The sequence below is a fragment of the Terrapene carolina genome, unplaced genomic scaffold (assembly GCF_002925995.2).
Source record: "Terrapene carolina triunguis isolate 2854851 unplaced genomic scaffold, T_m_triunguis-2.0 Scaffold633, whole genome shotgun sequence".
Classification (NCBI taxonomy): Eukaryota; Metazoa; Chordata; order Testudines; family Emydidae; genus Terrapene; species Terrapene triunguis.
Window position 1 is genome coordinate 3,528,112 of NW_020664984.1, and position 25,593 is coordinate 3,553,704.

A 25,593-nucleotide genomic window follows, 5' to 3' on the forward strand; every position below is an offset into this window, starting at 1 on the left:
CTCTCGAGGTCCCTTCCAGTCCTAGAATCTATGAATCTATGAATGTCGCTGTTTGGGCCAGACTAGCATGGCGATTTGTGCCAGTTGAGGAGCCGCCCTCTCTCGATATATTTGGTATCATCTGACCCCCATGAATTGCCTTTCGCCTAGGCTGGCGTTAGCAGGAATGGGGTGTGTTTCTACCTCCTCATCACAACCCGCACGCCAAACCGGACGGAACTTCTTTTGCACCCGTCTCCTCCCTCCTCGTCCTACGTGACGCGCGTGTGATCCCTGCCTGTTAAGCCTTCTTTGCATGTCTCCCCGCTCCTGACAGTGAAGGTTTCCTAAATGTCTGGGCCTTCAGTGTCTGTCTGAATTTTGCATCCTGACGGGAAGGTTCCCCTTCACGGCGCCCGCCCACGCTGGAACTGACAATACGGAGGTTCACCTTGGCCACTGCTTTGTAAAGTGCCCAAGGCTGGGAGCAGGCAGCGCCACAGCCTAGGCTGATGGGCAGAGCTGGGCAGGGTTTTTTTTACAATTATTATTTAACAGGCTGCCCTGCGAACGACCTCGGAGGTTTAAAGCTCTCTGTGCCATGTGTCAGTTACTCCCTGCATCTGGGCTATTTATAGCTTCCCTCCGAGGCCTTTTTCCCTACCCGCTCCGGGATTAGCTCATTCTGACAATCAGCTGACAACGGTTGTGGAGAGGGTGAAGGCTGGATCCATGCCCGCAGCTGCCACCTTTTAGCAGCATCACTATTTGTCCTTTTCCCTCCCGGTCCCTCCGTTCCGGGCTTGCTCTGGTGGGTTGCGGAGCTCTCTCGGTCCCCATGGATTTCGGTAAGAGTTGAGGGGGGCAGGACATACTGCAGGATCAGGCTCTTAGAACTGCATAAATGAACCAACATTTGCAGCAAGGCTGCAGCAGGGTCAGGAGGTTTTCTCACGGCAGGGCTGCTGTGACTCAGAAGGCCGATCAGGGCAAACAGCTTCATCCTCCCAGACCCTGGTGGCCAACTTCCCAGGAAACCCAGAGTCCAACGTGGCTAGCAGTGCAGAAGGAACACCAGGAGGGAGGGGGGAGTGATGGTGACGGGAGGTCCTCAAAGGATCTAGGGTACGAATGCATTGCACTGAGGACTGGGCTAGCCTCAGTGGATCGCTCTGGATAGGTACCCAGATGCTGAGCTGCACTTCGTGGGCTGGAAATCACACAACAGCCGTCGCTTTTATGAGCAGAGAGGAGCCTGCATCTCAGCGTTCTGACCAGATCTGAGCATGGGGGTTCTGCTTTGAAGCTCTCTCTGCTCATGAGATTTCTGGTCCCCCCTGTTTGCTATTTCACCCAGAATCTGGAAGCCAGGAACCGGTGGGAGAACAGGAGAAACAAGGAGGGCAAATCCCATTATCCAAAATATTTGGAGCCACAGACAAGGTTCAGTTCAGCGGGTGACTCGAGGGCCGGGAAGAGGTTGGGACCAGGGACAAACTGGAATCATTTACCTGAACCTTTCAGAACTCTGTGGATCCCAGATGGGACCCAGCCCTGGTTTTATAGAACCACTATTCCAGCCAACACGGTTTTGCAAAATCAACCTCCCCTTTGATGTAGTTCTCCTACCTAAACTGGCTCATCCTGCCCCTCCTCAGCAGTCAGGTACGCAGGTGGCTAGGAGAATAGCCAGGGAGTTTCTCGGCTCAGATCACTGGGCAAGAGTCTAGCCATGCAGTTCCCTTGGCCAGTAAGTACAGCCACATCAAGCTGAGTCTAGAGTTGAGTCCAAGCCATGGAGTGTGAATCCAAACATAGATCTACATTTCCCCCAAGTTTGGGACGTGTCAGATTTTGGGTTCTGGTTTGGCCCATTATAGACAAAGGAGCCAGCTGCAAAGTTTGCGGGTGCTTAGATCCAAGATTTGGATTTGAGGCCCAACTCCAGACGAGAGCAGGAGCCATGTTTTAAGCCTGGCTCTAGCAAGGTCTTGATCAGGAGGCCTGGAAATTGCAGATACTGTTATGCTCATAGTGTGCACAAAGAGAAGTTAGGTAAAAACATCACTACCCTTTCTGGAAGATTGCAGCGTAACCCTACTTTATTCCTTAGAATGCAGCACAACACCACACAAGAACCCCAAAACAGAGAGAGACAAAGCAGGCTGCTCCATATAACCTAGCAACACAACTCACCCCACTTTACTCTAGATGGGCTAACTACACACTGACAGATGCGAGGCCCAGTCACCACTGAGATTGCAACAAAGACCAGGAAAAAAACCTGACATTTAAATTGACAGCCTACAATTTTAACAGAGTTTTCAATACTCCACAGATACAATTTGTGCTCACAATTATCTGCAGGAGCAAATGTCTAAGCATCTGATCTGTGAGCACTGTGAGGACAAGGAGCCCAAATTTCAGGCTCAAAAGCAGAGGCCGGAAACCTGTCCCTGCCTCTCTTTTGCCCTCTGATTTTGATCTAGTTTCTGTTCCCCAGGAGAGTAACCTCACGAGACGCAGCAGGAGCCTGACAGGGAGGAGTCTCCTGGGAACGAGACAGATTTCTCTAAACAAAACACACTAGCAACCACTAGTGGTGACGAGGCCTGGAGAGTGTGCGGAGAAGAATAAAACAAGGACTCGACCATCGATCTCCTTGGTGGCCCGAGCTGGTCGCACCATGGAGAAGAGGGGCAGAAATGCTCTTTACATTCTATTTAGCAGACGTGGCGCTCGGGAAATGGGGGGGTGGAGGGCACCTCTATAAGCTTCTCAGAGGCTTTCCTGAAAGCTGCATGTGATTTTAATTCTCCATCAGCACCACGGAGGATTCAGGCTCTTCTTTCTCTCCCACAAGATGCATTTGACTTTTAAACCATTCCCCGCAGCAGGCTTCATTTTGCTGCACATATCCTGCTAGAGACATGGGGGCCACTTCCTGCTCTCGGTTACATCGGTGTAAATCTGGAGGAACCCAGTGGAAGTCAGTGGGCTCCCTCCAAATTGACGCCGGTGTAGCTGGCAGCAGGATGCACCCCTTGCATATATATTCTGAGTAGCGCTGGCTGGATAGGGAGGGGAAAGCATGTGATTTGCATTAGATTTTTGGTTTTTGCACAAGAAAGAACAGGCAAAAAGCTTTAGGAAGAATAAAAGAATTACAGTAGAACCTCTGAGTTACGAACATCAGAGTTACAAACTGACCGGTCAACCACACACCTCATTTGGAACTGGACGTACACAATCAGACAGCAGCAGAGAGAGACACACACACACAAAAAGCAAATACGGTACAGTACTGTGTTAAGAGTAAACTACTAAAAAAAATAAAGGGAAAGTTAAAAACAAAGATTTGACAAGATAAGGAAATTGTTTCTCTCCTTGTTTCATTTAAATTCAGATGGTTAAAAGCAGCGTTTTTCTTCTGCACAGTAAGGTTTCAAAGCTGTGTTAAGTCAATGTTCAGTTGTGAACTTTTGAAAGAACCAGAACCTTTTGCTCAGCGTCACAAACAAGCTCCATTCCCGAGGGGTTTGTAACTCTGAGGTTCTGCTGGACGTACAAACTGGGGGGCTGGGTCCTTGAGGTGCTGGGGGCCTTCAGCACCCATTGGGAACCGAAGATGCTCAGCACCTTGCAGGATTGGGCCCCAGAAGAGATTTCCAGATTCCTAGTAACTCTACAAAGACAACAAGGAGTCTGGTGGCACCTTAAAGACTAACAGATTTATTTGGGCATAAGCTTTCGTGGGTGAAACCTCACTTCTTCGGATGCACAGAGTGAAAGTTACAGATGCAGGCATTATATACTGACACATGGAGAGCAGGGAGTTACTTCGCAAGTGGAGAACCAGTGTTGACAGGGCCAATTCAATCAGGGTGGATGTAGTCCACGCCCAATAATGGATGAGGAGGTGTCAGTTCCAGGAGAGGAAAAGCTGCTTCTGTAATGAGCCAGCCACTGCCAGTCCCTATTCAAGCCCAGATTAATGGTGTTAAATTTGCAAATGAATTTTAGTTCTGCTGTTTCTCTTTGAAGTCTGTTTCTGAAGTTTTTTTGTTCAATGATAGTGACTTTTAAATCTGTAATAGAATGACCAGGGAGATTGAAGTGTTCACTTACTGGCTTTTGTATGTTACCAATCCTGATGTCCGATTTGTGTCCATTTATTCTTTTGCGGAGGGACTGTCCGGTTTGGCCAATGTACATGGCAGAGGGGTCACTATCATTGAACAAAAAAACGTCAGAAACAGACTTCAAAGGGAAACAGCAGAACTAAAATTCGTTTGCAAGTGCCAATGAGATCAGAATCGGGCTCTGTGTTATCATATTTTCAGCTGGATTCTTCTGCAGAAATGACGTGGTTAAGAGAATTGTACCGACACTTTGGCCTTAGCTTATTATTGTTCCTGTCCTTAAAAACCCATTTGGTTCCTCACCTGCATCTTCCCATAGAGATGCTACACAGCTCGGAGATTTCTTTTAAAAAGAGGTTCTGTTTTTAGAGAGAACCCAAACCCCTGATCTGCGCACCCCACAATTTGGTGGTATTCGAAAGCCAAACCCGAACATGAGGCTTGTGCTACAAGCCCATCTATAGAGTTAATCAATCCAAGCAAAACACATGGGCTTGTTGATTGGCTCAATTCAGCAACTGCCCATCAGGTAATTGTAAATATGGCTATAACCATAGCATTGCAATGGTTTAAAATGACACCCTGCTAGAGCCAAGAAGGGAAGAAAGTTCCTATTGGAGATTTATTAAATGCAACACTTCTCATCTAAGTGTTTCTACCTTTGTGGAGGACAGACGGACCGGCAAGTCAGATAACTGGATAGATCCTTTCTGTACCATCAAGAACCACGCAACGTTAGCTCCCTGCGTAACGACATGACCGTCTTTTCATCACCCTCATGCGTTCTCCCTAATGTTTGTCACTCATTTTGCATCTTGTTTAGAATTAGCCTTTAAGGCCCGGATCCTCGAAGAGATTTAGGCCCCTGACTCCCATTGATTTCAAAGGCAGTTTGGCACCTAAACCCCATGAGGATCTGGGCGTATGTTCTTTGGGTCGTCCCATGTGTTTGTACAACACCCAGCACAAGGGGGCCGCACTCCTGCTAGGAGCCTAGGGGCAGCACGGTAAGATGAGCACATATTTATGACGACAGACAGACAGACGACTAAAGGCTGTTTAGCTACAGCAGCCTGCTCTGTCACTTTCCTCTGTTCCACTAGGCTGGGGTAGTCAATGCCGTGTGTGGGTACTCAGCTCCCCACTCCCACTGGGAGATAACAGGGAGGTTTCCAAGGACACAAGGAGCAATGAGGTACCCAGTCCCCACTGTAAGCCAATGGGAGTTGGGCACTTAACTCCCCTGGGTGCCTTTGAAAACCTCCGACCCAGTTCCTTAGGCTCCTGCGCCGACCCCAGACAATCATACTCTCCTGATGTTTTGCTGCCCTTTGCACATTGTAGCTCTCGTGTGTATTGTCGTGGGTTCTTTGTGCGACGGGAGGGGACCGAGCGCGGTTGCAGGCCAGCGTCTGATCATCTCTCTTGGTGGAGATTGTGAATTGTTAATGACTAGATGTGAGATTAATTTTTAATGGCGGCATCTTAATTGTGATGCTATAAATAGACCCCTTGCGTCTGTTTCTGGAGTAGCGGCCTTGACAGAGACGCTTTGAATCACATAGAGGTTTTCTGGGGCCCGCCCTCTGTTCCTTACCCTGGCGAGTACTTCTGGCTCATGCCAACGTGGGATTGCTCAGATGAGTCAGGAGTACTCATAAGAGCACCGTTTCTTTGTGCTCTAAGATTCAGATTGACTCCTATATGGAAAAAACTCAAGGAGCAGCCAGGAATCTCCCAAGAGTCTCCACTCCAGGTGCACCCAGCATGTTATCCCAGCTGGGTGAGGCAGGGTGGGGCAGGCCCTGATGAGGATGAGATTGGGGAGCAGACCCATCCGACTGGAAGGAATGCCCAAGATCTACAGGGAAATCCTGTGCACCCCAAGACATCTGCAGAGGAGGGACGAGGCATTTGCACTGCTCCCCAAGCACCCAATGGGACCGCAGGATAGCAGCAGCCTTGGGGCCTATGAATCTAGGTGACTGTGGGAGCCAGTGCCGCTGCTTGGCAAGATTTCTTCTCATCATCGTTCATGATGAGTTTGGACTGGATGCCCAGAGCTTGAGATAGACGCGTCTAATAACAGATGCCAGACAGTGCATCACACGGACCGAATAGTTTGCATGTGGCATGCACGGGAGACCCAGCACCTCATTTCACGCAGGGAATAAGCGCCCAGCCATGGGCACCAGACCAGGTTCTGATTGAACTCATGGGCCATAGAGCCCCAGTAGCTAACCACTCCGCTGCTTTCTTGCCTCTCTGGTGCCTGAGGATTTGTGGAATTATTCGCCCTCAAACAAACCTCTGTGACATCTCCGCCTCCACGTCTTCGCAATGGTATCACATTTCCCATCTCGCAATGGTGCTAAACAGGGGTCATGTGCATCTAATCTCTGAGAGTATGTTGCCTAGGGAAAGTCCTGCTCTGCTGCCAGGGATACAGGGCCAAATACTACCCTCATTTACACTGGTGTAAGTCTGGAGAGACTCAACGGAGTCCCTTGGGATTGACCCAGGTGTAATTTAGAATCTGGCCCTCGCTCTGATAGATTAAATCCAGCCTGTTGCATCTGGAGCGGTATGAAACAATTCTCACTGCTGATGAAACTGGCTTAAAATAAAAAGTCATTCCCATGGATTAGTAAAATAGCCAGACAGTTGTGGCTCCCGTCCAGAACAGCTCGTGAAAGAGCAGAAGGCAGGGGAAGCAGTTGCGTTTGCTGGAAAGAACAGGTGAATTGCCACCGGAAAGGAAGAGACCAAAATAAATTCCCACGTCCCTTCTTGCCCCGGGACTGGTGTTCGGATTGCACCATTTCCTGGGTGAGGGCGAGTACATTTCATTTTCCTCTAGTGAAATTTGGTCCTGGATCAAACGGACGAGTACTCAGCAAAGAAATACGCTGAAGCGTTTAGGGAGGCAGCTTGGCCTAGTGGATAAAGTAGTCAGGTGACCTGGGTTCTAGTCACAGCTGTTCTACTGTGTGACCTTCAGCTGCTCACTTCCCCTCTGTTTCTCTCCATCTCCTACTGATTTGATGCCCTTTGGGGGCAAAGACTCTCTCTTCCTGTGCACTGGTGGAGGGCTGAGCACAGTGGGGTCCTGATCTTGGCCGGGGCCCCTAGGGGTGAGCACCACTGTCCCCTATTATCTGATTGGAGGCTCAGCTTTAAAACCCAGCGATGATCCCTCACTGTCAACATTCCCCATTTAATCACGGATCATTTTTCTTGGCTTAGATGGGGAAGTGAAGCCCAAGGGGCTGGGACCTGGGAATGGCCAAAGGGAAGGAAATGCAGCGAAAAGGAGTCGAAAAACCGAGCCGATGGAGCGATGCAGAGAGAGAGGGTAGAGAAAGAAGGGTAACGAGCAGAGATAGCCATGGCTTGAAGACGGGGAGATTTTTTCACTGAGTGATGAATGCAATAATGAGGCACAGAACAATTAATAAATAACTAGACATTTAGTTACTACATAAAAGCCGCGGCCTCCCCTTGAGCTCGACGCAAGCCTTCTACCGATGCCGACGGGCATTCCTCGGGGCACTGGGGGGAATATATCACCCTCAACTTATCCCCCGGCCTCTGGGCTATGCTCAAGCATGGAATTCAGATTGTTCCTTAGAAGGAGATTGACCCCCTGACCCTAGAACTGGTCGGAAAATATTCATCTCACGGGTTTTTCAGTGGAGAATGAGGTTTCCATCGAAATTTGAACATTTTTTAAAAAGTGTCCATTTCAGCTGAATTGTGTTTCCAAAACCCCGCCCGAACACAGCAGTTTCATAATGCCGAAATGGTCCATTTCGACGTCTGCGGACTGGAATGGTTTGATTTTTGTTTTGAAACGACTTTTTGGAATGAAATTCGTTTTTTGCCATTTTTTAAGTATAAAAAAGGTCAAAATTGGAACAAAATGTTACCATTTAAGCAGAACAAAACATTTTAATGAACCCAAAACAAATCTCGGGGGGGGGGGGGAGGGCGTGATTTTGTTTCATGTGAAATTTTGTCATTTTTTCATTTGGGTCCATTTCGGAATGGAAAAAAAATATGGAAATGCAACATTTCCCAGGGAATGGAAAATCCCGTTTCTGCCAGCTCTAATAGACACACCGCGACAGCATCTACTCCCGTCAAAGTGGATGAGCATCTTTCCACTAACTTCAATGGCTTTGGGTTGGACACATGGAGAAACAGAACCTTCCTCATACACGCAGAAGGTCTGAATCACAACTTTTCGGTTTTCAGTTGCCAGAAACGGCAACATTTTTTCCAGATTTTTTTTCACAAAAACCTGAAAAATCCCAATGAAAATGCTCACCATCTCCTCTCAGTTTTGGCCTGTTTCGACACCAATGCCATTTTCTGTCCAAAAAAATGTTTTGGACAGACATTTTTTGTCAGTTCTACGATTGTACTTTCCCCATCCACAGCAAACACTCGTGTCAGTGACCATGCAGGCTAGAACACTTTGTCCTTAACCGCACCACGGTTGTGCTCGTTCTGGTCTCTTTTTTGCCCCTAAGTATTCCACGGATACAAACCTACCCTACAAACCCATGATCACACAAACAGCCCGCTGAAGGCAATCGTTCCCCTCAGCTCCTGTGAGGCCTTATCCCGCAGGCTGACCTAAGCAAGGCACTCAGCAACTTTCAGGATCAAACCTCATGACTGTGTGTCAGGCAGTTCATAGAATCATAGAATCATAGAATATCAGGGTTTGAAGGGACCTCAGGAGGTATCTAGTCCAACCCCCTGCTCAAAGCAGGACCAATCCCCAACTAAATCATCCCAGGCAGGGCTTTGTCAAGCCTGACCTTAAAAATCTCTAAGGAAGGAGATTCCACCATCTCCCTAGGGAACCCATTCCAGTGCTTCACCACCCTCCTAGTGAAAAAGTTTTTCCTAATATCCATCCTAAACCTCCCCAACTGCAACTTGAGACCATTACTCCTTGTTCTGTCATCAGGTACCACTGAGAACAGTCTAGATCCATCCCCTTTGGAACACCCTTTCAGGGAGTTGAAAGCAGCTATCAAATCCCCCCTCATTCTTCTCTTCTGGAGACTAAACAATCCCAGTTCCCTCAGCCTCTCCTCATAAGTCATGTGCTCCAGACCCCTAATCATTTTTGTTGCCCTCCGCTGGACTCTTTCCAATTTTTCCACATCCTTCTTGTAGTGTGGGGCCCAAAACTGGACCCAGTACTCCAGATGAGGCCTCACCAATGTCGAATAAAGGGGAACAATCACGTCCCTCGATCTGCTGGCAATGCCCCTACTTATACAGCCCAGAATGCCGTTAGCCTTCTTGGCAACAAGGGCACACTGTTGACTCATATCCAGCTTCTCGTCCACTGTAACCCCTAGGTCCTTTTCTGCAGAACTGCTTCCTAGCCATTCGGTCCCTAGTCTGTAGCAGTGCATGGGATTCTTCCGTCCTAAGTGCAGGACTCTGCACTTGTCCTTGTTGAACCTCATCAGGTTTCTTTTGGCCCAATCCTCTAATTTGTCTAGGTCCCTCTGTATCCTGTCCCTACCCTCCAGCATATCTACCACTCCTCCCAGTTTAATGGCACTTGCTATCAGAGATGTGTACGTTCTCCAAGTGCCATTAGACAGAGAGATAAAGAGTCTCCATATATACACTTCCCAGGCACAGATCATATTATCTTAGCATGCACATGAAAAAGGTGAAGTTTAGCATCATGATGAAGCATTGCACTTGCTATCAGAGATGTGTATCGATGAAATCAGGCATAAAACCAACGTTCTGGGATACACCCCTTCAGTCCATCACCTGCCAGCTACATAAGTACACTGCCCTCTCCAGATATTAGTTGCCCAGAGCCATATGGTAGATCAGAGGCTTTCTAAAGTCCTTAGAGAAAGTCTTTGCTTGCAGAAATAACACCTCTTACAGGGTTGCAATGGACAGAACAAGGCAGGGAAGACTGGAGGCTGGTATTGTCAAGGGGGCAGAGTTAAGGTTGTTTGGGGATCATAGCTGAGACTTTCCCTACTTTCAAAAGTCTGAGTTTCTTGTAAGCTTAACCTTAGCTATGAATTTTATAGCCTGTCAATGGGCATGTTTGGTAACAATAGCATCCTTACAATGAGTCTTACTTTTCCGTTACTAGTATGGACTTTTAACTTTACCTTCAAGGTTTTCTCTGGGAATGGCTTTAGAACTCACAGGTGCATGATGGGTACCTGTCAGATTCTCAGCAGTATTTCTTCTCCTCCCAAAATGGTTCAGTTCCTTTTGGGAACCTCAAACTCTTAGGATGAGCTTCCCCGGAAAGTTAACACTGATTAACCATGTCATGTCCTCTTCTTGAGGCTAGTCCACACAGCGTATGATAACCTACTACTACTAAATAGGTAATGGAGTTGCTCCTTTAGCTCGAGTGGCAGAAGCCTGTACTCTTGATTGCGACTGTCCTGGATTCAAACTGTGGTGATAAAGCTGGTGGGGGGTTGGTACCCAATAAAGGGAAATTGATTGAGACAGCTGCATATATGCCTCACCGTCGCTGGTGACCCCGCTCAGTGTGCATCAACCCACACTCCCAAGGACCTCGTCACCAGAGTCCGTCCGTGGCGGGAAGCAGGCAAGCGAGGGCTGCTGATTAATTGGATGATTTACACTCCTTTCTATTGGGGAACTACCATAGGGAGGAGTCAGTGCATGATCCCCGTCTCAGCATCCAGCCCGAGCAGCCAGCCTCGACACTGCAGACCGGCAGTGGGGCAAGAATTTTTTTGTACACCAACACAGCCAGGCCATGGAGCAAACCGGCGGTAGCCCTAACACCCCAGGATTAGGAGCTGCTAGAGAGCTGTGCTGCAGGGTGCAGAGGGACATCCTGCGTGGTCCCCTGGGAGCTTGCCCCCCATGCAAAGGGGACAGGAATAGCCACCAGACCCCTTGCTTCTTACCTGTGTCTCTGATAGGTTGAGTTGCCTCGCTAGCTCCGTCCTCTCCCTGCCGACGACATACTGACACCGCTGAAATTCCAGCTCCAGCCTGTACAACTGCTCGGCTGTGAAAGAGGTTCGGGTCCTCTTGGGCCGGTCCAGATCCAGCCCTTTGGGGAGAACAATCTCCCGGATGGTCCCTTTGGCATCTGTAAGTCAGCACAAGGAGAGCAGCGTGAAGAGAAGGCTCCCGTTCTCAGGCTGTGCATCGCAAGAGTTCCGGAGCATCCTGCCCAGAGACTCAGCCCTTAAAAACCCAGTCCCCAAAACCCCAACCGGCAGAGCTAAGGAGATGGGTCTGGTCCCTTCTGAGCTATTCCAAAAACACCAATTATTTTTGTGCGGGGACTTGAAAAAAATAAATGCTTTTAAATCCAGCCCAGTTGCCTTTCTGGAAGATGCTTCAGCCAAACACGTCACTGGGCTCAATGCAAAGATAAGTGGGTGAAATTCTCTGGCCTTTTATACAGGAGGCTAATCTAGCGATCCCTTCTGGCTTTATAATCTACAAATCTGGGGTGGGGGGGTGTCAGAATTTCCCATTAAGATTATTTGATTTTTGGATGAAAAACTTAAGCTGGAAGCAGAAAAATGTTCATCTTTTTAAAAGTGTTCTTGGTCAAAAAAGGTGTGATTTTTGAAACCAGAAATGTGTTTACGAAACAAAGAAAATATTTCAAACAAGCTGCTTTTCTTTTTAAGACCAAAAGCATTTCGTTTTTGGTTTCTACTTCTCACAGGAAAACTGAAACATTTTGTCTGAAACAAAAATTTTCCGCACAAATGTTCATTTTTGTCCAAAAGCCATTTTGCATTGAAAACATGTTCTACCAAAAAAATGCCCACCGGCCCTAGTTGTGGGGTCTGTTCTCCTAGCTGCCTCTCTGCGGCCTGGCTCTCCAAGATGTCGTGCACCTGTTAGGATGTACCTGCAGTGCCACTGAAGGCAATGGGAGGGGAAAGCAGCCAGCACCTTGCTGGATTGGGCCTGAGGTGAGTTTAGGTCACAGGAGAGACCTAACCCAGGTCAGGAGTGAGCAATGGCCGTTACTCATGTCTGTATCACGGACTCCACCACTGCGGTTGGCACCTTCTCATGGGTTTAGCTTCAGACACCGTGTCATGACATAGGGAATAAGACATAGTCTTATATAGTACACATTTATTAGAGAACAGCTATAAACTATAGATTCTGACACGCCGGCTTCTACCCAGCTCGGTTTCCAACGTTGCTTCCCTTGTTTAGCAGGACCACACCATGTCTGGAATTCTATATCACGGGCTCTCAACCTGCGGGATGGTGAACAGGTGTCAGGGATTTGTAACCACCCTGCCCGTCCCATGTGGTACTAAATGGGAGCTAGGCAGATCCCAGCCCTCTGGGCACGGAGGAGTGGGAGATGAGCAACAAGGTAAAATAGATCTCACTTAAAAACCTGGAAAAACAACGAGGAGTCCAGTGGCATCTTAAAGGGTAACAGATTTATTTGGGCATAAGCTTTCATGGGTAAAAAAACACTTCTTCAGATGCAACGGAAGAAGTGGTTTTTTACCTACGAAAGCTTATGCCCAAATAAATCTGATAGTCTTTAAGGTTCCACCGGATTCCTCATTGTTTTTGTGGATACAAACTAACATGGCTGCCCCTGATACTTAAAAACCTGGGTGATCTTGTAACCTTCCATGTGCAGAGTCCGTGGAAGTTCTCAGCATGACAGGTTTGTGAGGCCAGGGCCAATGTTAGCGAAAGTCGTCCTTACAAAAAAAAACCACAAAAGGTGAAATTCCCTGGTGTGTAACACGTACAACGCACGTAATGGCTTATGTGGGACATAAGTGATGCATATCCCTTGCACTGGTCCTCTGTACAGGGGGAAATTTCCCCCCAAGAGGTATCTGCGATCAGCTCCAAAATTGTGATACAACAGTAAAGCCCTCAGCAGCTAGGGGTAAATGTCCTAGTCAATTTCCCTTTTCCATGGATTGATGGGGAAAGCACAAAGCTCCAGTCTCATTGGATTATATGTTCATTATTTACAGGGTGCCAAAAAAAGTGCATGGCGCTGGAAAGACTTATAAGGAGGGGAGAGTGGAAAATATCCAGACAAATTTGCTGAAAATATTCCCTCAAATCGTAAAGGGCACTGGGCCCATGTTCACTCCTTCCGTGTTTGCTTTCCGCACATATTCGACTGAATGCATTTCCTGGTAAGAGACTGGCCAATGCTAAGCAAACACCAACAAAAATCAATAGACGGGAAAATTTAAACTTGAGATCATGAATGTTCATGCTAGAAACCTAGCTCTAAAACTACACTCATCCAACCAGGAAGCAGGAACAATACGTGACTTGGAATCCAGATACCTTGGAGGCCCCCAAATACCAGAGAGAGAAACAGAAAGAGGGGACTTGCCTCTAAGATCAAGCTAAGAATTTGCTCTCTGAAGCACCTAGCGCATGGAGGTGGGGAGAGGGGAACTGTAAATTAAAGAGAGAGAGAGAAAGAGAGAGAGAGATCTGTGGATGGGGGAGAGAGATCTAGAGATCTATGTGACTGATCAAATCTAAGCAACTCAAGCTCCAATTTTAAGCTCTGAATCATTGAGTGCTTACTGATAAGCTGCTCTCACGTGACCTGCAGCCCAAGAATTAGTCCCCGAAATTACCTGGTGAACAAAAAAACAAATTGTAACATAAAAAAATTCCCAAGGTGCTAGGGGACAGCTGTGAAAGAGGCTCAGGTCCCCGAATACGGAACTCCTTAGGAAGATCTCTCCCAGGTCTCCTGTGGCGACACGGCCCCTCCCCCAGCACGTTTGCCGTCTAGCACAAGCACACACAAACCAGGCCCGGTTTCTCCGCTGCTTGTGTCACACGGCTGGTGGAGTCTGGGCCTGGGCTTTGTGCCGTCGGCCTTTGGGAGATCCCCACGGTGCAGGGGACTAAATCCTCTGACAGTGTCGGGATGTCAAAGTAGCTTCTCTACCATCTCCCTCCTTCCTGCTGACCCAGAAGGGGTGGCCAGGGCCTTCTGCATCTCCCTGGATGCAGGGCCGGCTCCAGGCACCAGCGCAGCAAGCAGGTGCTTGGGGCGGCCAACCGAGAGGGGCGGCAGGTCCGGGTCTTTGGCAGCGGGTCCCTCGCTCCCTCTTGGCGCAAAGGACCAGCCGCCGAATTGCCGCCGAAGACTGAAGCGGTGGCGGTAGAGCGGATCGTGATCGCGGATTTTTTTTTTTTTCCTTCCTCTTCTTTTTGCTGCTTGGGCGGCAAAAACCCTGGAGCCGGCCCTGCCTGGATGCCATGTTGGCTCCTTTCTCGATGTAACTCGGGGCAGCCTGGGACACCGACAGGGCACAGAGCCGGACTCGGGTGAGGGGAGAGCAAAGGCCACCTTTGCAGCACTCCGTGACTGACCAACTGGGCCGTACTGGGTAACAGATGCTAGGGCAAACGGGAGCTGGGGGAGGAGCACGGCTGGGGCTTGGCAGACAGAGCGTACATGGGGTAGGGAGCTGCATGCGGGTCTTTCAATATAACAGTAAAAAGCATCTCTGAATCTCCTGCAAATGTACTATTATTCATTATGATGAGCCCGGAGATCAGGCTCTGGTTTCATCCCCCTTTGCTCCCATCAGTTATGGGCTCAGCCCTGAGCCCTGGCCTTTGAACGCTCACTTGCTCGTTCTGGCTGGGCCAGGAGGGGAGGAGATTTGCAAAGCCAGCAAGGGAGGGCAGAGGAAGGGGGCAGCCAGGGAGAGGAGTGTGATGAGGCCGGGCATGGAGGTGGGCCATGGGAATGTGGAAGGAAGAGAGCTGGGCAGGCAGGCTTGGAAGTGGAGTGGGGCTGAGGCAAGCGCGGGTCGCCTAGGAATGGGGCTCTTGAGGCTGGTTATGGGGGAGCTGTGATGGGCGCAGTGAAGTGGCCATCGAGGGGGGGCAGGGCTCTGTCAACGATTTTGGCAAATCTAAACTCTTCTCTCGGGGCGACTGAGGCTGTAACGAACTCCTTCCAGGGGAGCAGGTGTTACTGCCACAGACCATGGACCCAATTGTCTTCGGTGGGTCGGGTGACCAGACGTGCAGCTCTGAGGGGCCTTTTCTTATATCCGCTACCCTTACCGCCACCGCCACCCCGGGGGGAAAATGTGTCCCGATGTTTCACACTTGCTCTCTGGCCACCCTCGCCGTGGGTCCTTGACTGTCCTCTAACTTGCCAGAAACGAGCGGCCCAGGCTTTCAATACATGGCGGCGAGTCCTCGGTTTCTGCATTAAACCCTCATTTCCCCGACAGCTGCCATTCCCACGCGGAGCCCATCCTCGTCGTGGCCAGTGTTACAAAGGGGCCCCTGAGTGCGCAAAAACCCACACTCCACTTACAGCACTGCAGGCTGGGATGGTGATGCTGTCTCCAGCTATGTACCAGAGGGGGGAGGGGCACCGGCCAACTAAACAGGATGTAACTAAGAGAGGGGGTGGAGCATAGCTCCAGCCCATAATACTCTTCTGAGTAACCCAGTTAACCCCTGGGTGACCATTTTACTACAATAGGGTGGGAGGGGTTGAGACTGGCTGACAGGTTACAAACGGGCCGGGCCGGGCCTGTGCAGATAGGCTTTGAGGAGCCACCGGTCCACCTCTTCCTGGCCCCCAGCCCAGTGGAGCAGGAGCTGTATCAGACCCTGATGACCAGCTTTTAAACCGATCGCCCATGGGGAAAGAGGTTTTAGTGGTAACTCTAGCTGTCTCCAGAATCTTCTCCCGGCCCCACAGCCCTTGGCTGCTGAGATGGCTCTAACACAACGTTTCTCACCCTTTTTGATACCGGGGACCGGCTTGCTGCCTTCCTAAACTGTGTCAGGGAGATCTCAGGGACCGGTGCTGGTCGTTGGGAAACACTGATCTAACACCTGAAACAGTGAGGAGGGGGAAAATACTGTTATGGGGGGAAATCAAATGGAGAAATTGGCGGATCCTTTCCAGCTGCACCTGCAAAAATTCCCTACACACACACTGTATGCCACACTATTTGTGTTTAGTAGATACAGTTTACAGCACACATACACAGATATAGGTAACACACACTCATTGTGTGTGTGTGTGTATATATGAAGACCTCTCCCAGGTCTCCTGTGGAGACACGGCCCCTTCCCCAGTGTCTACATATATATATCAGAGAGACAAGGTGGGGGAGATAATATCTTTTATTGGACCAACTTCTGTTGGTGAGACAACTGAGGTCTTGAAGAAGAGCTCTGTGTAAGCTCGAAAGCATGGCTTTCTCACCAACAGGAGTTGGTCCAATAAACCAGCGGCTCTCAACCTTTCCAGACAACTGTACCCCATTCAGGACGCTGATTTGTCTTATGTACCCCAAGTTTCACGTCCTTTAAAAATGACTTACTTACAAAATCAGACATAAAAATAACAATGTGTCACAGCACACCATTACTGAAAACTTGCTGATTTCTCATTTTTACCATATAATTATAAAATAAATCAATTGGAATATAAATATTGTACTTACATTTCAGTGTATAGTAAATAGGGCAGTATAAACAAGACATTGTATGAAATTGTAGTTTGTTCTGACTTCGCTGGTGCTTTTTCTGTAGCCTGTTGTAAAACTAGGCAAATATCTAGTTGAGTTGATGTACCCCCTGGAAGAGCTCTGGGTACCCCCAGGGGCACACATACCCCTGGTTGAGAACCACTGCAAAGATAATACATCACCCATCTTGTCTCCCTAATATCCTGGGACCAACACGGCTACAACAACATTGCACATATATTTATGTGGTATATACACCTATGTATAAGATATATAGATATATACATATTTATATCATAGAATCTCAGGGTTGGAAGAGACCTCAGGAGGTCATCTAGTCCAACCTGCTGCTTAAAGCAGGACCAACCCCCAGACAGTTTTTTACCCCAGTTCCCTAAATGGCCCCTCACAACCCTGGGTTCCATCCCACACATTTCTAGCTCTTACAAGCAAATAAACTCAGGGTCAGAGTTTATATATGTATGTGTACTGTAGATATATATGTATAAACTCATGCACAAACATACACACACTTTGTGTGTGTGTGTGTTATAGTGTATGCATTATGAATAGGTAAGATATATACTGTATCTGAGGCCTGGTCTACACTACGGGATTAATTCGGATTTAGCAGCGTTAATTCGAATTAACCCTTCACCCGTCCACACTACAGAGCCATTTAGTTCGAATTAAAGGGTGCTTTAAATCGATTTCTGTACTCCACCTCGACGAGCGGAGTAGCGCCAAAATCGATTTTGTTAATTCGAATTAGTGTTAGTGTGGCCGCACACCACCGAATTAATGTGGTTAAAATAAATGGGGTAGTGTGGCCGCACACCACCGAATTAATGTGGTTAAAAACCGAATTAATGTGCTTAGTGTGGTTAGTAGATACAGCACAATCGAATTTATACAACCTGTTTCCCAAATTCGAATTATCTAAATTTGGATTAATCCCGTAGTGTAGACATACCCTGAAACATAAATGTATATTGCATCATGTCGATATATAACCCTTTACTGCAATACAGACACCAGCAGGGGCAGACTTTGGGAAAATCAGGCCGAATTTTTCCCCCGCCTTTCCTCACCTGTATAACTAATGTGCTGAAAGAGCTGATCCCTCTCCTAGGGACAGAGCAATACGGGCTAGATCTACCACTACCGGTAGATCAGGATGTCAGGTCCCTGATGGGGATGTTGTAAACCTCCGAGCTTCTCATGTCTAACCTGTCAAATATATTAACGGGGTGTTCGTTTGTTGATTGTTTCTAGTGGGGTTTCTTTCGGTTGGTTGCTTGCTTTGTGAAATGCCTCTTTCCCTGATACACCAAGCACTGCTCGGACTCTCCCGCAGGAGGAGGGGAGAGGTGAGGGTGTGTCTGGGGTGGAGGAGGCAGTGGGGGGGAATGATCGCTCGTAAAGACCTCGGCGCCTCTTTAGGTACCCACAGTCGCCCCCCTCCCACGCGTGTCTATACACAAATACACCCAGGCACGGAGCTCAGCCTCCTCTCTCCCGCTGACCCCCCCCCTGGCTCCAGCCCAGAAGTATCGAGTCTGCGGGTGCACGGTCCCGCTTCCCCAGCCCGCACCCCCAAAAGTAGCTGTTTCTTTAACGACCCGAAATAGCGCGCGGCTCCTTTAACTGCAGACAGGGCGCCCATTGTCCCGGCTGCTGGGTCTCACCCCCCATTCGTGCTAGAACTGGGCATCTTCTCAGCCCTTCCGCGAGGAGCGCACGGAACACCCGGGACAGCTGTGTCGGGGAGGGGGGCGAAGGCTCTCAGAGTGCCCCGGCCCCATTTCTACGTTTAAGCACATTTTCTTTCAAAACCACCAGGCACCTTCCAACTTCCCTGAAGGCGGATCGTGCTAATGAGTCCACACCACAACGGAGAACCAACAAGAGGGTTGAAACCTGACCAGTTCCTCCCGCAGCGGCTAGGACCGGGCCTCCCTTGCTTGTTTCACGCCCGGTCAGATCTCAGCAACAGCTGACGACACTTCCCTTCTCGGCGATGGGGTAGCGGAGGGAAAACCCCGCCGCTTTGCGGGACTCCCCGGCTGCACCTTTAAGGTTGTAGATCCGAGACGAATTTCAAAAGGGCAATATTCAAATTGCGCGCCGCCTTCCGAAGCGAACGCGCAAAGGGTTCTTCTGTTTCGTTGGCTCTTCGGGTGCTGTTTGAATAATCTGTGCCTTACCCACACTCTGCGGACATGTGTCTAGACGTGGCCATAAATGCAGCCGCGTGTTGCTATGTCTATAACGATGCAGATATTAATACGCACACACCAAAATACACCCGGTGTGTCTGCATGCTCAGCAAAACCCAGCCATGTTCTAGGTACAGAAACACACACTATGCATTCGTGCAAGTAACGACTCTTTTCCGGAAGCGTATTTCCTATGTTGCATCTAATGTAACCCACCTTCCCCCGCGGTTTATCGCACCTGTTCTTGTACAGAGTGCCACGTAAACGCGATCTGGTCAAACCAAAGCAAAAACCCGCCTCTGTTGGCCTGATTTTTTCCTTCTTTTCTTTCTTTTTTTATTACTGGCTTGAGGTGCACTCAGAGGGAAAACAAAGAGCCCTGTTTTCCAACACACATTTCTTCTGCAGAGCCCCAAGCCAAACACCTTCCTAGACGAGGGGGGGAACCGTTTCTTTCTCGAAACGCGGCTACATCGGCGCTGCTCTCTGACCCTTCTGACATCAATCACACGCGGCTTTGGTGCCGTTTAGGAACCTCGGCAAAGCGGATTCGCTCCGGCCGCTTTGTAGGGGCCGGCGGAATGCTGCTAGCTCCGGGCTCTACATTCAGACCTGGACACGTTTGAGGGCGATTCGTTCCCCATTTTCCTCCGGTTTAGCAGCAAAACCAGCCCCTGCCTGAACCGCTTCCTACGGACAACCTGGCGCCCGCAAGTTCTTTACTTGCTGGGTTTTTTAATGAAAGCTGCGAGCTCTGAACACTGCAATTTTTAAACGAAGAAATGGAGAGACTCCTGTGGGGACTGAGAATTTTTTTAAAGGGAAAAAAATACGATCTGACGTTTTCCTATCTGTGAGCAGCGATGCACTGTAGCTTGTTTGTAAGACAACCTGTCAGTCCCCTCAAGTCACCGCGGTGTGCTGTTGGCAGCTTATCCCCCCGAAAAGTGACGTGGGTTTATAAAGGATGGGCCCTGTGGCTTCGGGGGGGAATCCGCTGTTGTTAAGCAAACTGATCTCAGATAAATTACATGTTAAAATCCAAACGGGAAGGCAGCTCAAAACTCGTTTACATGGGAGTTACACAGACATGTGGAACATTTCCTGCACAGGACACTGAGTACCATGTACATTTCATGCGGCTGCGGATCTTCGGAGAAGGGATCTGTTTCGGATTCCCCTTCGCCGTTCTATTTTCAAAGCAAAAATCCCGGTGATCCGAAAAATTGGGACCATGCGCCCTTGTCTTTGTTCAAACGGTGTCACGCCACGGGGTTTTAAACGGGATCTCCCCATTCCGCAACGCTCCTGAGATAACCACAGAAAACTTGTTCAAACAATAGTCTTTCCGATGAGTTGCCATGTCTTTTGTCAAGGAAATTAATATTAATTTTAAATAATGGGTGGAATAAAGTCACGGGGTTTGGTTTTGTTTTTTGGGGTTTTTTTGTTTGTTTTTATTTTGGTTTTTTTTCGGGGGGGAGGGGTTAGGTGCATTAAAATAAATTCAAATCCTTCCAAAGGACAATATGTAAAAGCCACACGATTCAGTGCGCCCCCTTTACCCCCAAGTTACACATCAAGTTATTCCTGGCCTGAGAAAAATATCTACTCCAGCACTAAATGAAAACGGAGCCGTTCCCGGGGCAATGGCCCATCCCATGCTACTCATGCCACCACTGCGGTAAATACAGAGCCTCTTAACGCCAGCCCCTCGCCAATTGCCCAGGGCAGCTCCCAGGGAATGTACGTGTCTCGGACAGTGTATGTGCCCGGTGCTGGATTGTTAAGGGACACGGGGCGTTTCTCATCAAATGTTTGGGGGATTTTAATTTTTTTTACCTGGCCATATTGATTGTCTGAGCAGCTGCTGCTTTGGCCTGGCGGTGGTTGGTCTCTTTTCCTTTGGGGAAGAAATACCGTGCGGGCAAAAAGAGGGAGGACGATATGGAAGGGCTGCGGGGGCTGGGAGGGGGGGGCAATTTATTAAATATTATTATGCAGCTATTTGCCTACTTTATGCTTCTGCCACCATTTTGTTCCCGCAGTGGGGAAGGCTGCAAAATGGTGGAGCCCTGCCCAGCCCGAACATCTTACAGAGGGAAGGCCCAGGCTCGCCACCGGAGTTGGGGCCAGGCACCCAGGGGTCCTCCGGGAGAGCAGGGTTTGGCTGCGGTGGCTTCTCTCTTGCTCTGGAAGAGGGGGGCCCCAGCCTGAGTCCCCTCTGGTGCAAAACGACCCTCGCAAGCTGCTGCCCCAGCCTAAACCCCACGCGTGGCGGGGATCCGGCCTGCCAGGCACGCGGCCCAGTGGGTCCCTGCCACCTTGGCGAGCCGAGGGCCCCTGGTTGTGGCTTAGCGCCGGGGTGTCAATCAAGGCCAGGGAGGGAGATCGAGACACTTGCTGACCTCATGCTGACCCCAGCTTCTCCCCGGCGGGTTCGAACACCCGCTTCCGAGCCCGGCCCGCCCCCCGCGTACCGCAAACTCCCCCGCGCCTCGCCAGCGCGGGGCTGCGGGGCCGCGTTCCCTGCCCCGCCGCCGCGGAACCCAGCTCGGCTCGCTCGGCGTCCGGCTTATCCCGCTGCTAGGAGCGCCCAGGCCGACGGCCCCTTCCCCTGCCCTGCAGCTGCCGGGGGGCCGGCCCCTATGTTCCAAGGAGGGTAAGGGATACAGGGCCCCGCTCGCCCTACCGCCTTTCGCCCCCTTGGACTCTGCTGCCCCCATCCCAAGAGGGGATGTCCCCCAGGGACCCCTCCCCAATCACTCCCGAGTCCCCCCCCCGCAGGAGGAATGGGGGGGGGGATAACTAACCACCCTCCCGGCCTTCCCTAACAATCTGGAAGGGCTGCCTAGATGTTCACGTGTTAAACCTGAAACCCCCTCCCCCGAGGTGTTACTGATCCCCGGTTTGGGCACGGGGAAACTGAGGCAGGGGATGGCAGGCACCTCATGGTTACATAATGACAGCCGGGCTAGAACCTATGAGCCCTGACCCCTAACCCAACTCCCTCTCCGTGCAGAGCTAGAGAGAGAACCCGGGAGTCCCGGGTGGGGCCGCCTACAGCCAGGCACCAAAGCAGTGACAGCCTAAAAGGCTTTAGGAAGTGGGGCAGCAGCCTTCGCCCAAAGACAGCGAATATCTCTGCCCCCCCCCAATAGCGAATAGTTGGGGGGAAACAGGGAAGGGCAGGACTGGGGTGCCGCCCCCTCTTGCACACCACCTCCAGCCGCTTACATAGAAAGATTCAGAGTCACTGTTACCCGGTTAAGTTACACAACTGTTGCTAGAGAATGTGTGTGTGTATATATAGCCACAGAGTGCGGGGTGTGCCTGTAATGCCTGTACACACCAACAGAAACAGATTTAGAGCAGATATAGATCTGGGTCACATATGGACACACACCTCATATATGTGTACACACACGTCAGTTTCTGTGTATACACACACTAAATCAACACATGGCAACATATGGCTAAATATATTTAGTTGCTTTGCATACACGCACTACAGACACATTTATGGCGATGTATAGTTTGCTTCTGTGTACCTATACACTGGTTGCATACACGTTTGGCAATATAGGTTGATAAATACGTTTAGTTTTGTATAAATGCACCGCGTACACATTTAGCAATGTGTGGGGGGATGTATATTTTGTTTCTGTGTCTACATGCACTATACGTCCATTTAGCAAGGTATATTTTGCGTCCGGGTATATGTACACTACGTACACATTTAGAAATATATAGCGATATATAGCTTGCTTTCAGTGTGTCTATAAATTACATACACAGTTGGCAATACATGTTTATATATCGTTTCTTTGTATCCATGCACGACATACACATTTAGCAATATATGGCGATATATACTTTGCTTCTTTGTATATATACACTAAATACACCTTTGGCAATATATGGCTACATATATATTTCGTTTCTGTGGATACATGCGCTACATACACATCCAGAAATAACTGGTTTCTGTGTGGACACGCACTACATACACGCTTGGCGATACATGCAGCTTGTCAGAATCCGAATTGAATGTTGTGATCATTATCACAGATAATATTGAGGTTTATTGTCAAGCATTTTTTTATTTGTGTCCATTTAAATGCTCACAGTTGCGGGGGAAATTATGGGAGCGGTCAGACAAGAATTATTCAATGACCAGAAATGTTGAGATTCAGATAGTGAAAGATTTATAACCATTAAAACACAAATTGTCAGGATCACCGGCCAACATGCAAAGTAAATATGTTTAACTGAAAATCGAATAATTTCTCAAGCAGCATTTGTCTCACTTTGCCCAGCTGTAATTTATTATTGTTATTGGTGGAATTATTTTTCCTGTGGTTTGAATGTCTGCGGTGAAAACTGGACTTTTACTGACATTTGCTGACAAAAATTCATCCTTCCAAGCCCAATATATGGTGATCTATCTATCTATCTATCTATCTATCTACAGAGAGAGAGAGAGAGAGAGAGAGTTTCTGTGTATAAATACACATACAGCAATATCTGGTGACAGATCTATATATTCATACACACATCTCTTCATATACACACACGTATTTTTATACTTTACTGCCTATATTATATACACACGCACAAACACTATATATCCACAAACATATACGCCCATATTTACAAACATATCCATGTGCATCTGCTATATATATATATATCACAAATAGCCACACACGTATATGACTCGCAGATATTTGTACGCCTGTGTGTTTATCCGTGTGGAGATAGATAGATTAGAAGTGTTACAGTCTGGGCACATGCTGGTTTTGCATAGATACACAGTAAATATAGAGGTACAGATAATCCCAAACTGGGGTTCAGCCGGAGATACGTATAAATAAAGTCCCACACGCCTCACTGAAAGAAATCTAAAGCTGCAAAACCCCCAACTTTTCGTCATGTCGGTAGCCGTTTGTGCACCATTCTTAGCCATTCTTTTTATCTGAGTAATTTCACGCAAAGGACCTGATCTAAAAGGAAAATCTGTGTTACAAGCGGATCTTGCTGAAATGTGCGGAGTCTCCGCAGAACAGATGCTATTGTCAAATGGGGTCGTTGCTTTGATGTCACCCCCACAAGGTACAATCCAAAGCCGAGAGAGGAATTAGAAACGTCTGAGGCCTTTTCTAACGTGACTCGCAATCGTTCTGGGTACGGACAAATATCTGAATCTCTCTTCTACTTTCCCAGTCTGCTCTGGCTGAAGGGGAAAATGTGGCCGCTTCGCCCGGATCTATCTATCTATCTCATCAACAAACAAACACAACAAATAGGTTAGCGTGATTTCCTTTTTAAAAATAGATTCCCCTATAAAAGCCCCTATATTGCGGAAGGGAATCTTAAAATGCAAGACAATGCAGTTCTCGGAACCTGTTTAGTTACAAAACTAACACACACAAAAATCTTGGAGGGGAAATGAAAAAATCCCAGCGGAAGGGAGCTGGGTTGGGATATTTCTGAATGTATAACGGGAAAGAAGAGGACGGATGTTTCGAATTTCTTGCCTGCCCAGAATTTTTCTTTCCTCCACTGCAATGCTCCTAAAACAACAAGGAGTCGGGAGGCACCTTAAAGACTAACCGATTTATTTGGGCATAAGCTTTCCTGGGTAAAAACCTCACTTCTTCGGATGCATTCACATGCAATGCTCCCGTTAACCCTGCTGCCATATTAATTTAAAAAACAGGCCAACCAAAAAATCGAGGCTTTCCAGAAGAACTCTGGTTGCAGAGGGGGGTTCGCTCCCTAACCGGACACGCTGTTTTCTAGCCCCTCCGCTATTGTTATTTGGAAGAAACAGCCACACACAGAGAGACAGAATAAAACATCTGTGGTGGCGGCATGCTCAGCTTTTACACCGCTCGCCCTCCTCTCCCCCCCAGAAAGCCCCGGGGTCTCAGGGCAGGGCCCTGGCTTGAGGATGTCTCTGCCCGAACCCCTCAGTGCCGAGAGGCGCCGATTGAACGCAGGACTGAAAGGATCCCGGGGATGGAGTTGGGTATTTATTTATTTCCGTGGAGCAAGTGCTATGAAAAAAAACCCTCTTTAACTCCATGATGCTTCCGTGACGCTTTTTTCCTGCGCCAAAGGTTTAAAACCCAAAGCAGCCCCGTGGGATCCTCCCCCTCCCCCGTGTGTGTTTATTTCGGGGCGAGGGGTCCCCTTCCCCCCACCAGCGCTGAATGCATCACAGAGACCGACCGTTTAAAGGAGAAGAAGATAAAAAGGAGGGGCGGGGGCAGAAAGGCTCGGGGTGTCTGTGTCGCCCCCCATCCCTTTTCCGCACCCCCCCCCAGCACAGCCCTCTCCCGAACACACGCACCCAGTCTCCCAAATCTCTCAGTGAAGCCCTACGGGAGCTGGAGGGAGGAAGGGGGGTGCCGGGCGGCGCAGGGGAAGAGGCAGCTGACAAGCAGGGACCCCCCCGACCCCAGTCACCACCACCCCTTTTGCTTTGGTCCTTCGTGGGCAAGGGAGGCGACTGGAAAGGGACCGGGAGGGGCGCAGCCTCGCTCGCTCGGGCCCAGTTCGCCTGACCTGTACCAAAGCCACACGCCGCTTTCCCCTTCCGGGCCGCCTTCGGCCTGCGGGGGCGCTGGGATGGGGAGGGAGCGGACAGGCCCCGGGGCAGGGAACGAGCCGGGTTAGGGGGTATTATTGTTGTGGGGGGGGGGG

At 49.2% G+C, this 25,593-nt stretch overlaps 1 protein-coding gene across 1 annotated transcript in view; it reads right to left on the reverse strand.

The window, feature by feature from the left end:
• VAX2 (ventral anterior homeobox 2) overlaps nt 1-25,593 on the reverse strand; it is a 54,690-nt gene that overhangs the window by 28,274 nt on the left and 823 nt on the right. The window contains exon 2 of the mRNA XM_026659555.2: nt 11,075-11,262. Within this exon, the coding sequence (XP_026515340.2) occupies nt 11,075-11,262 (188 nt within the window). The remainder of the gene's footprint in view (nt 1-11,074; nt 11,263-25,593) is intronic.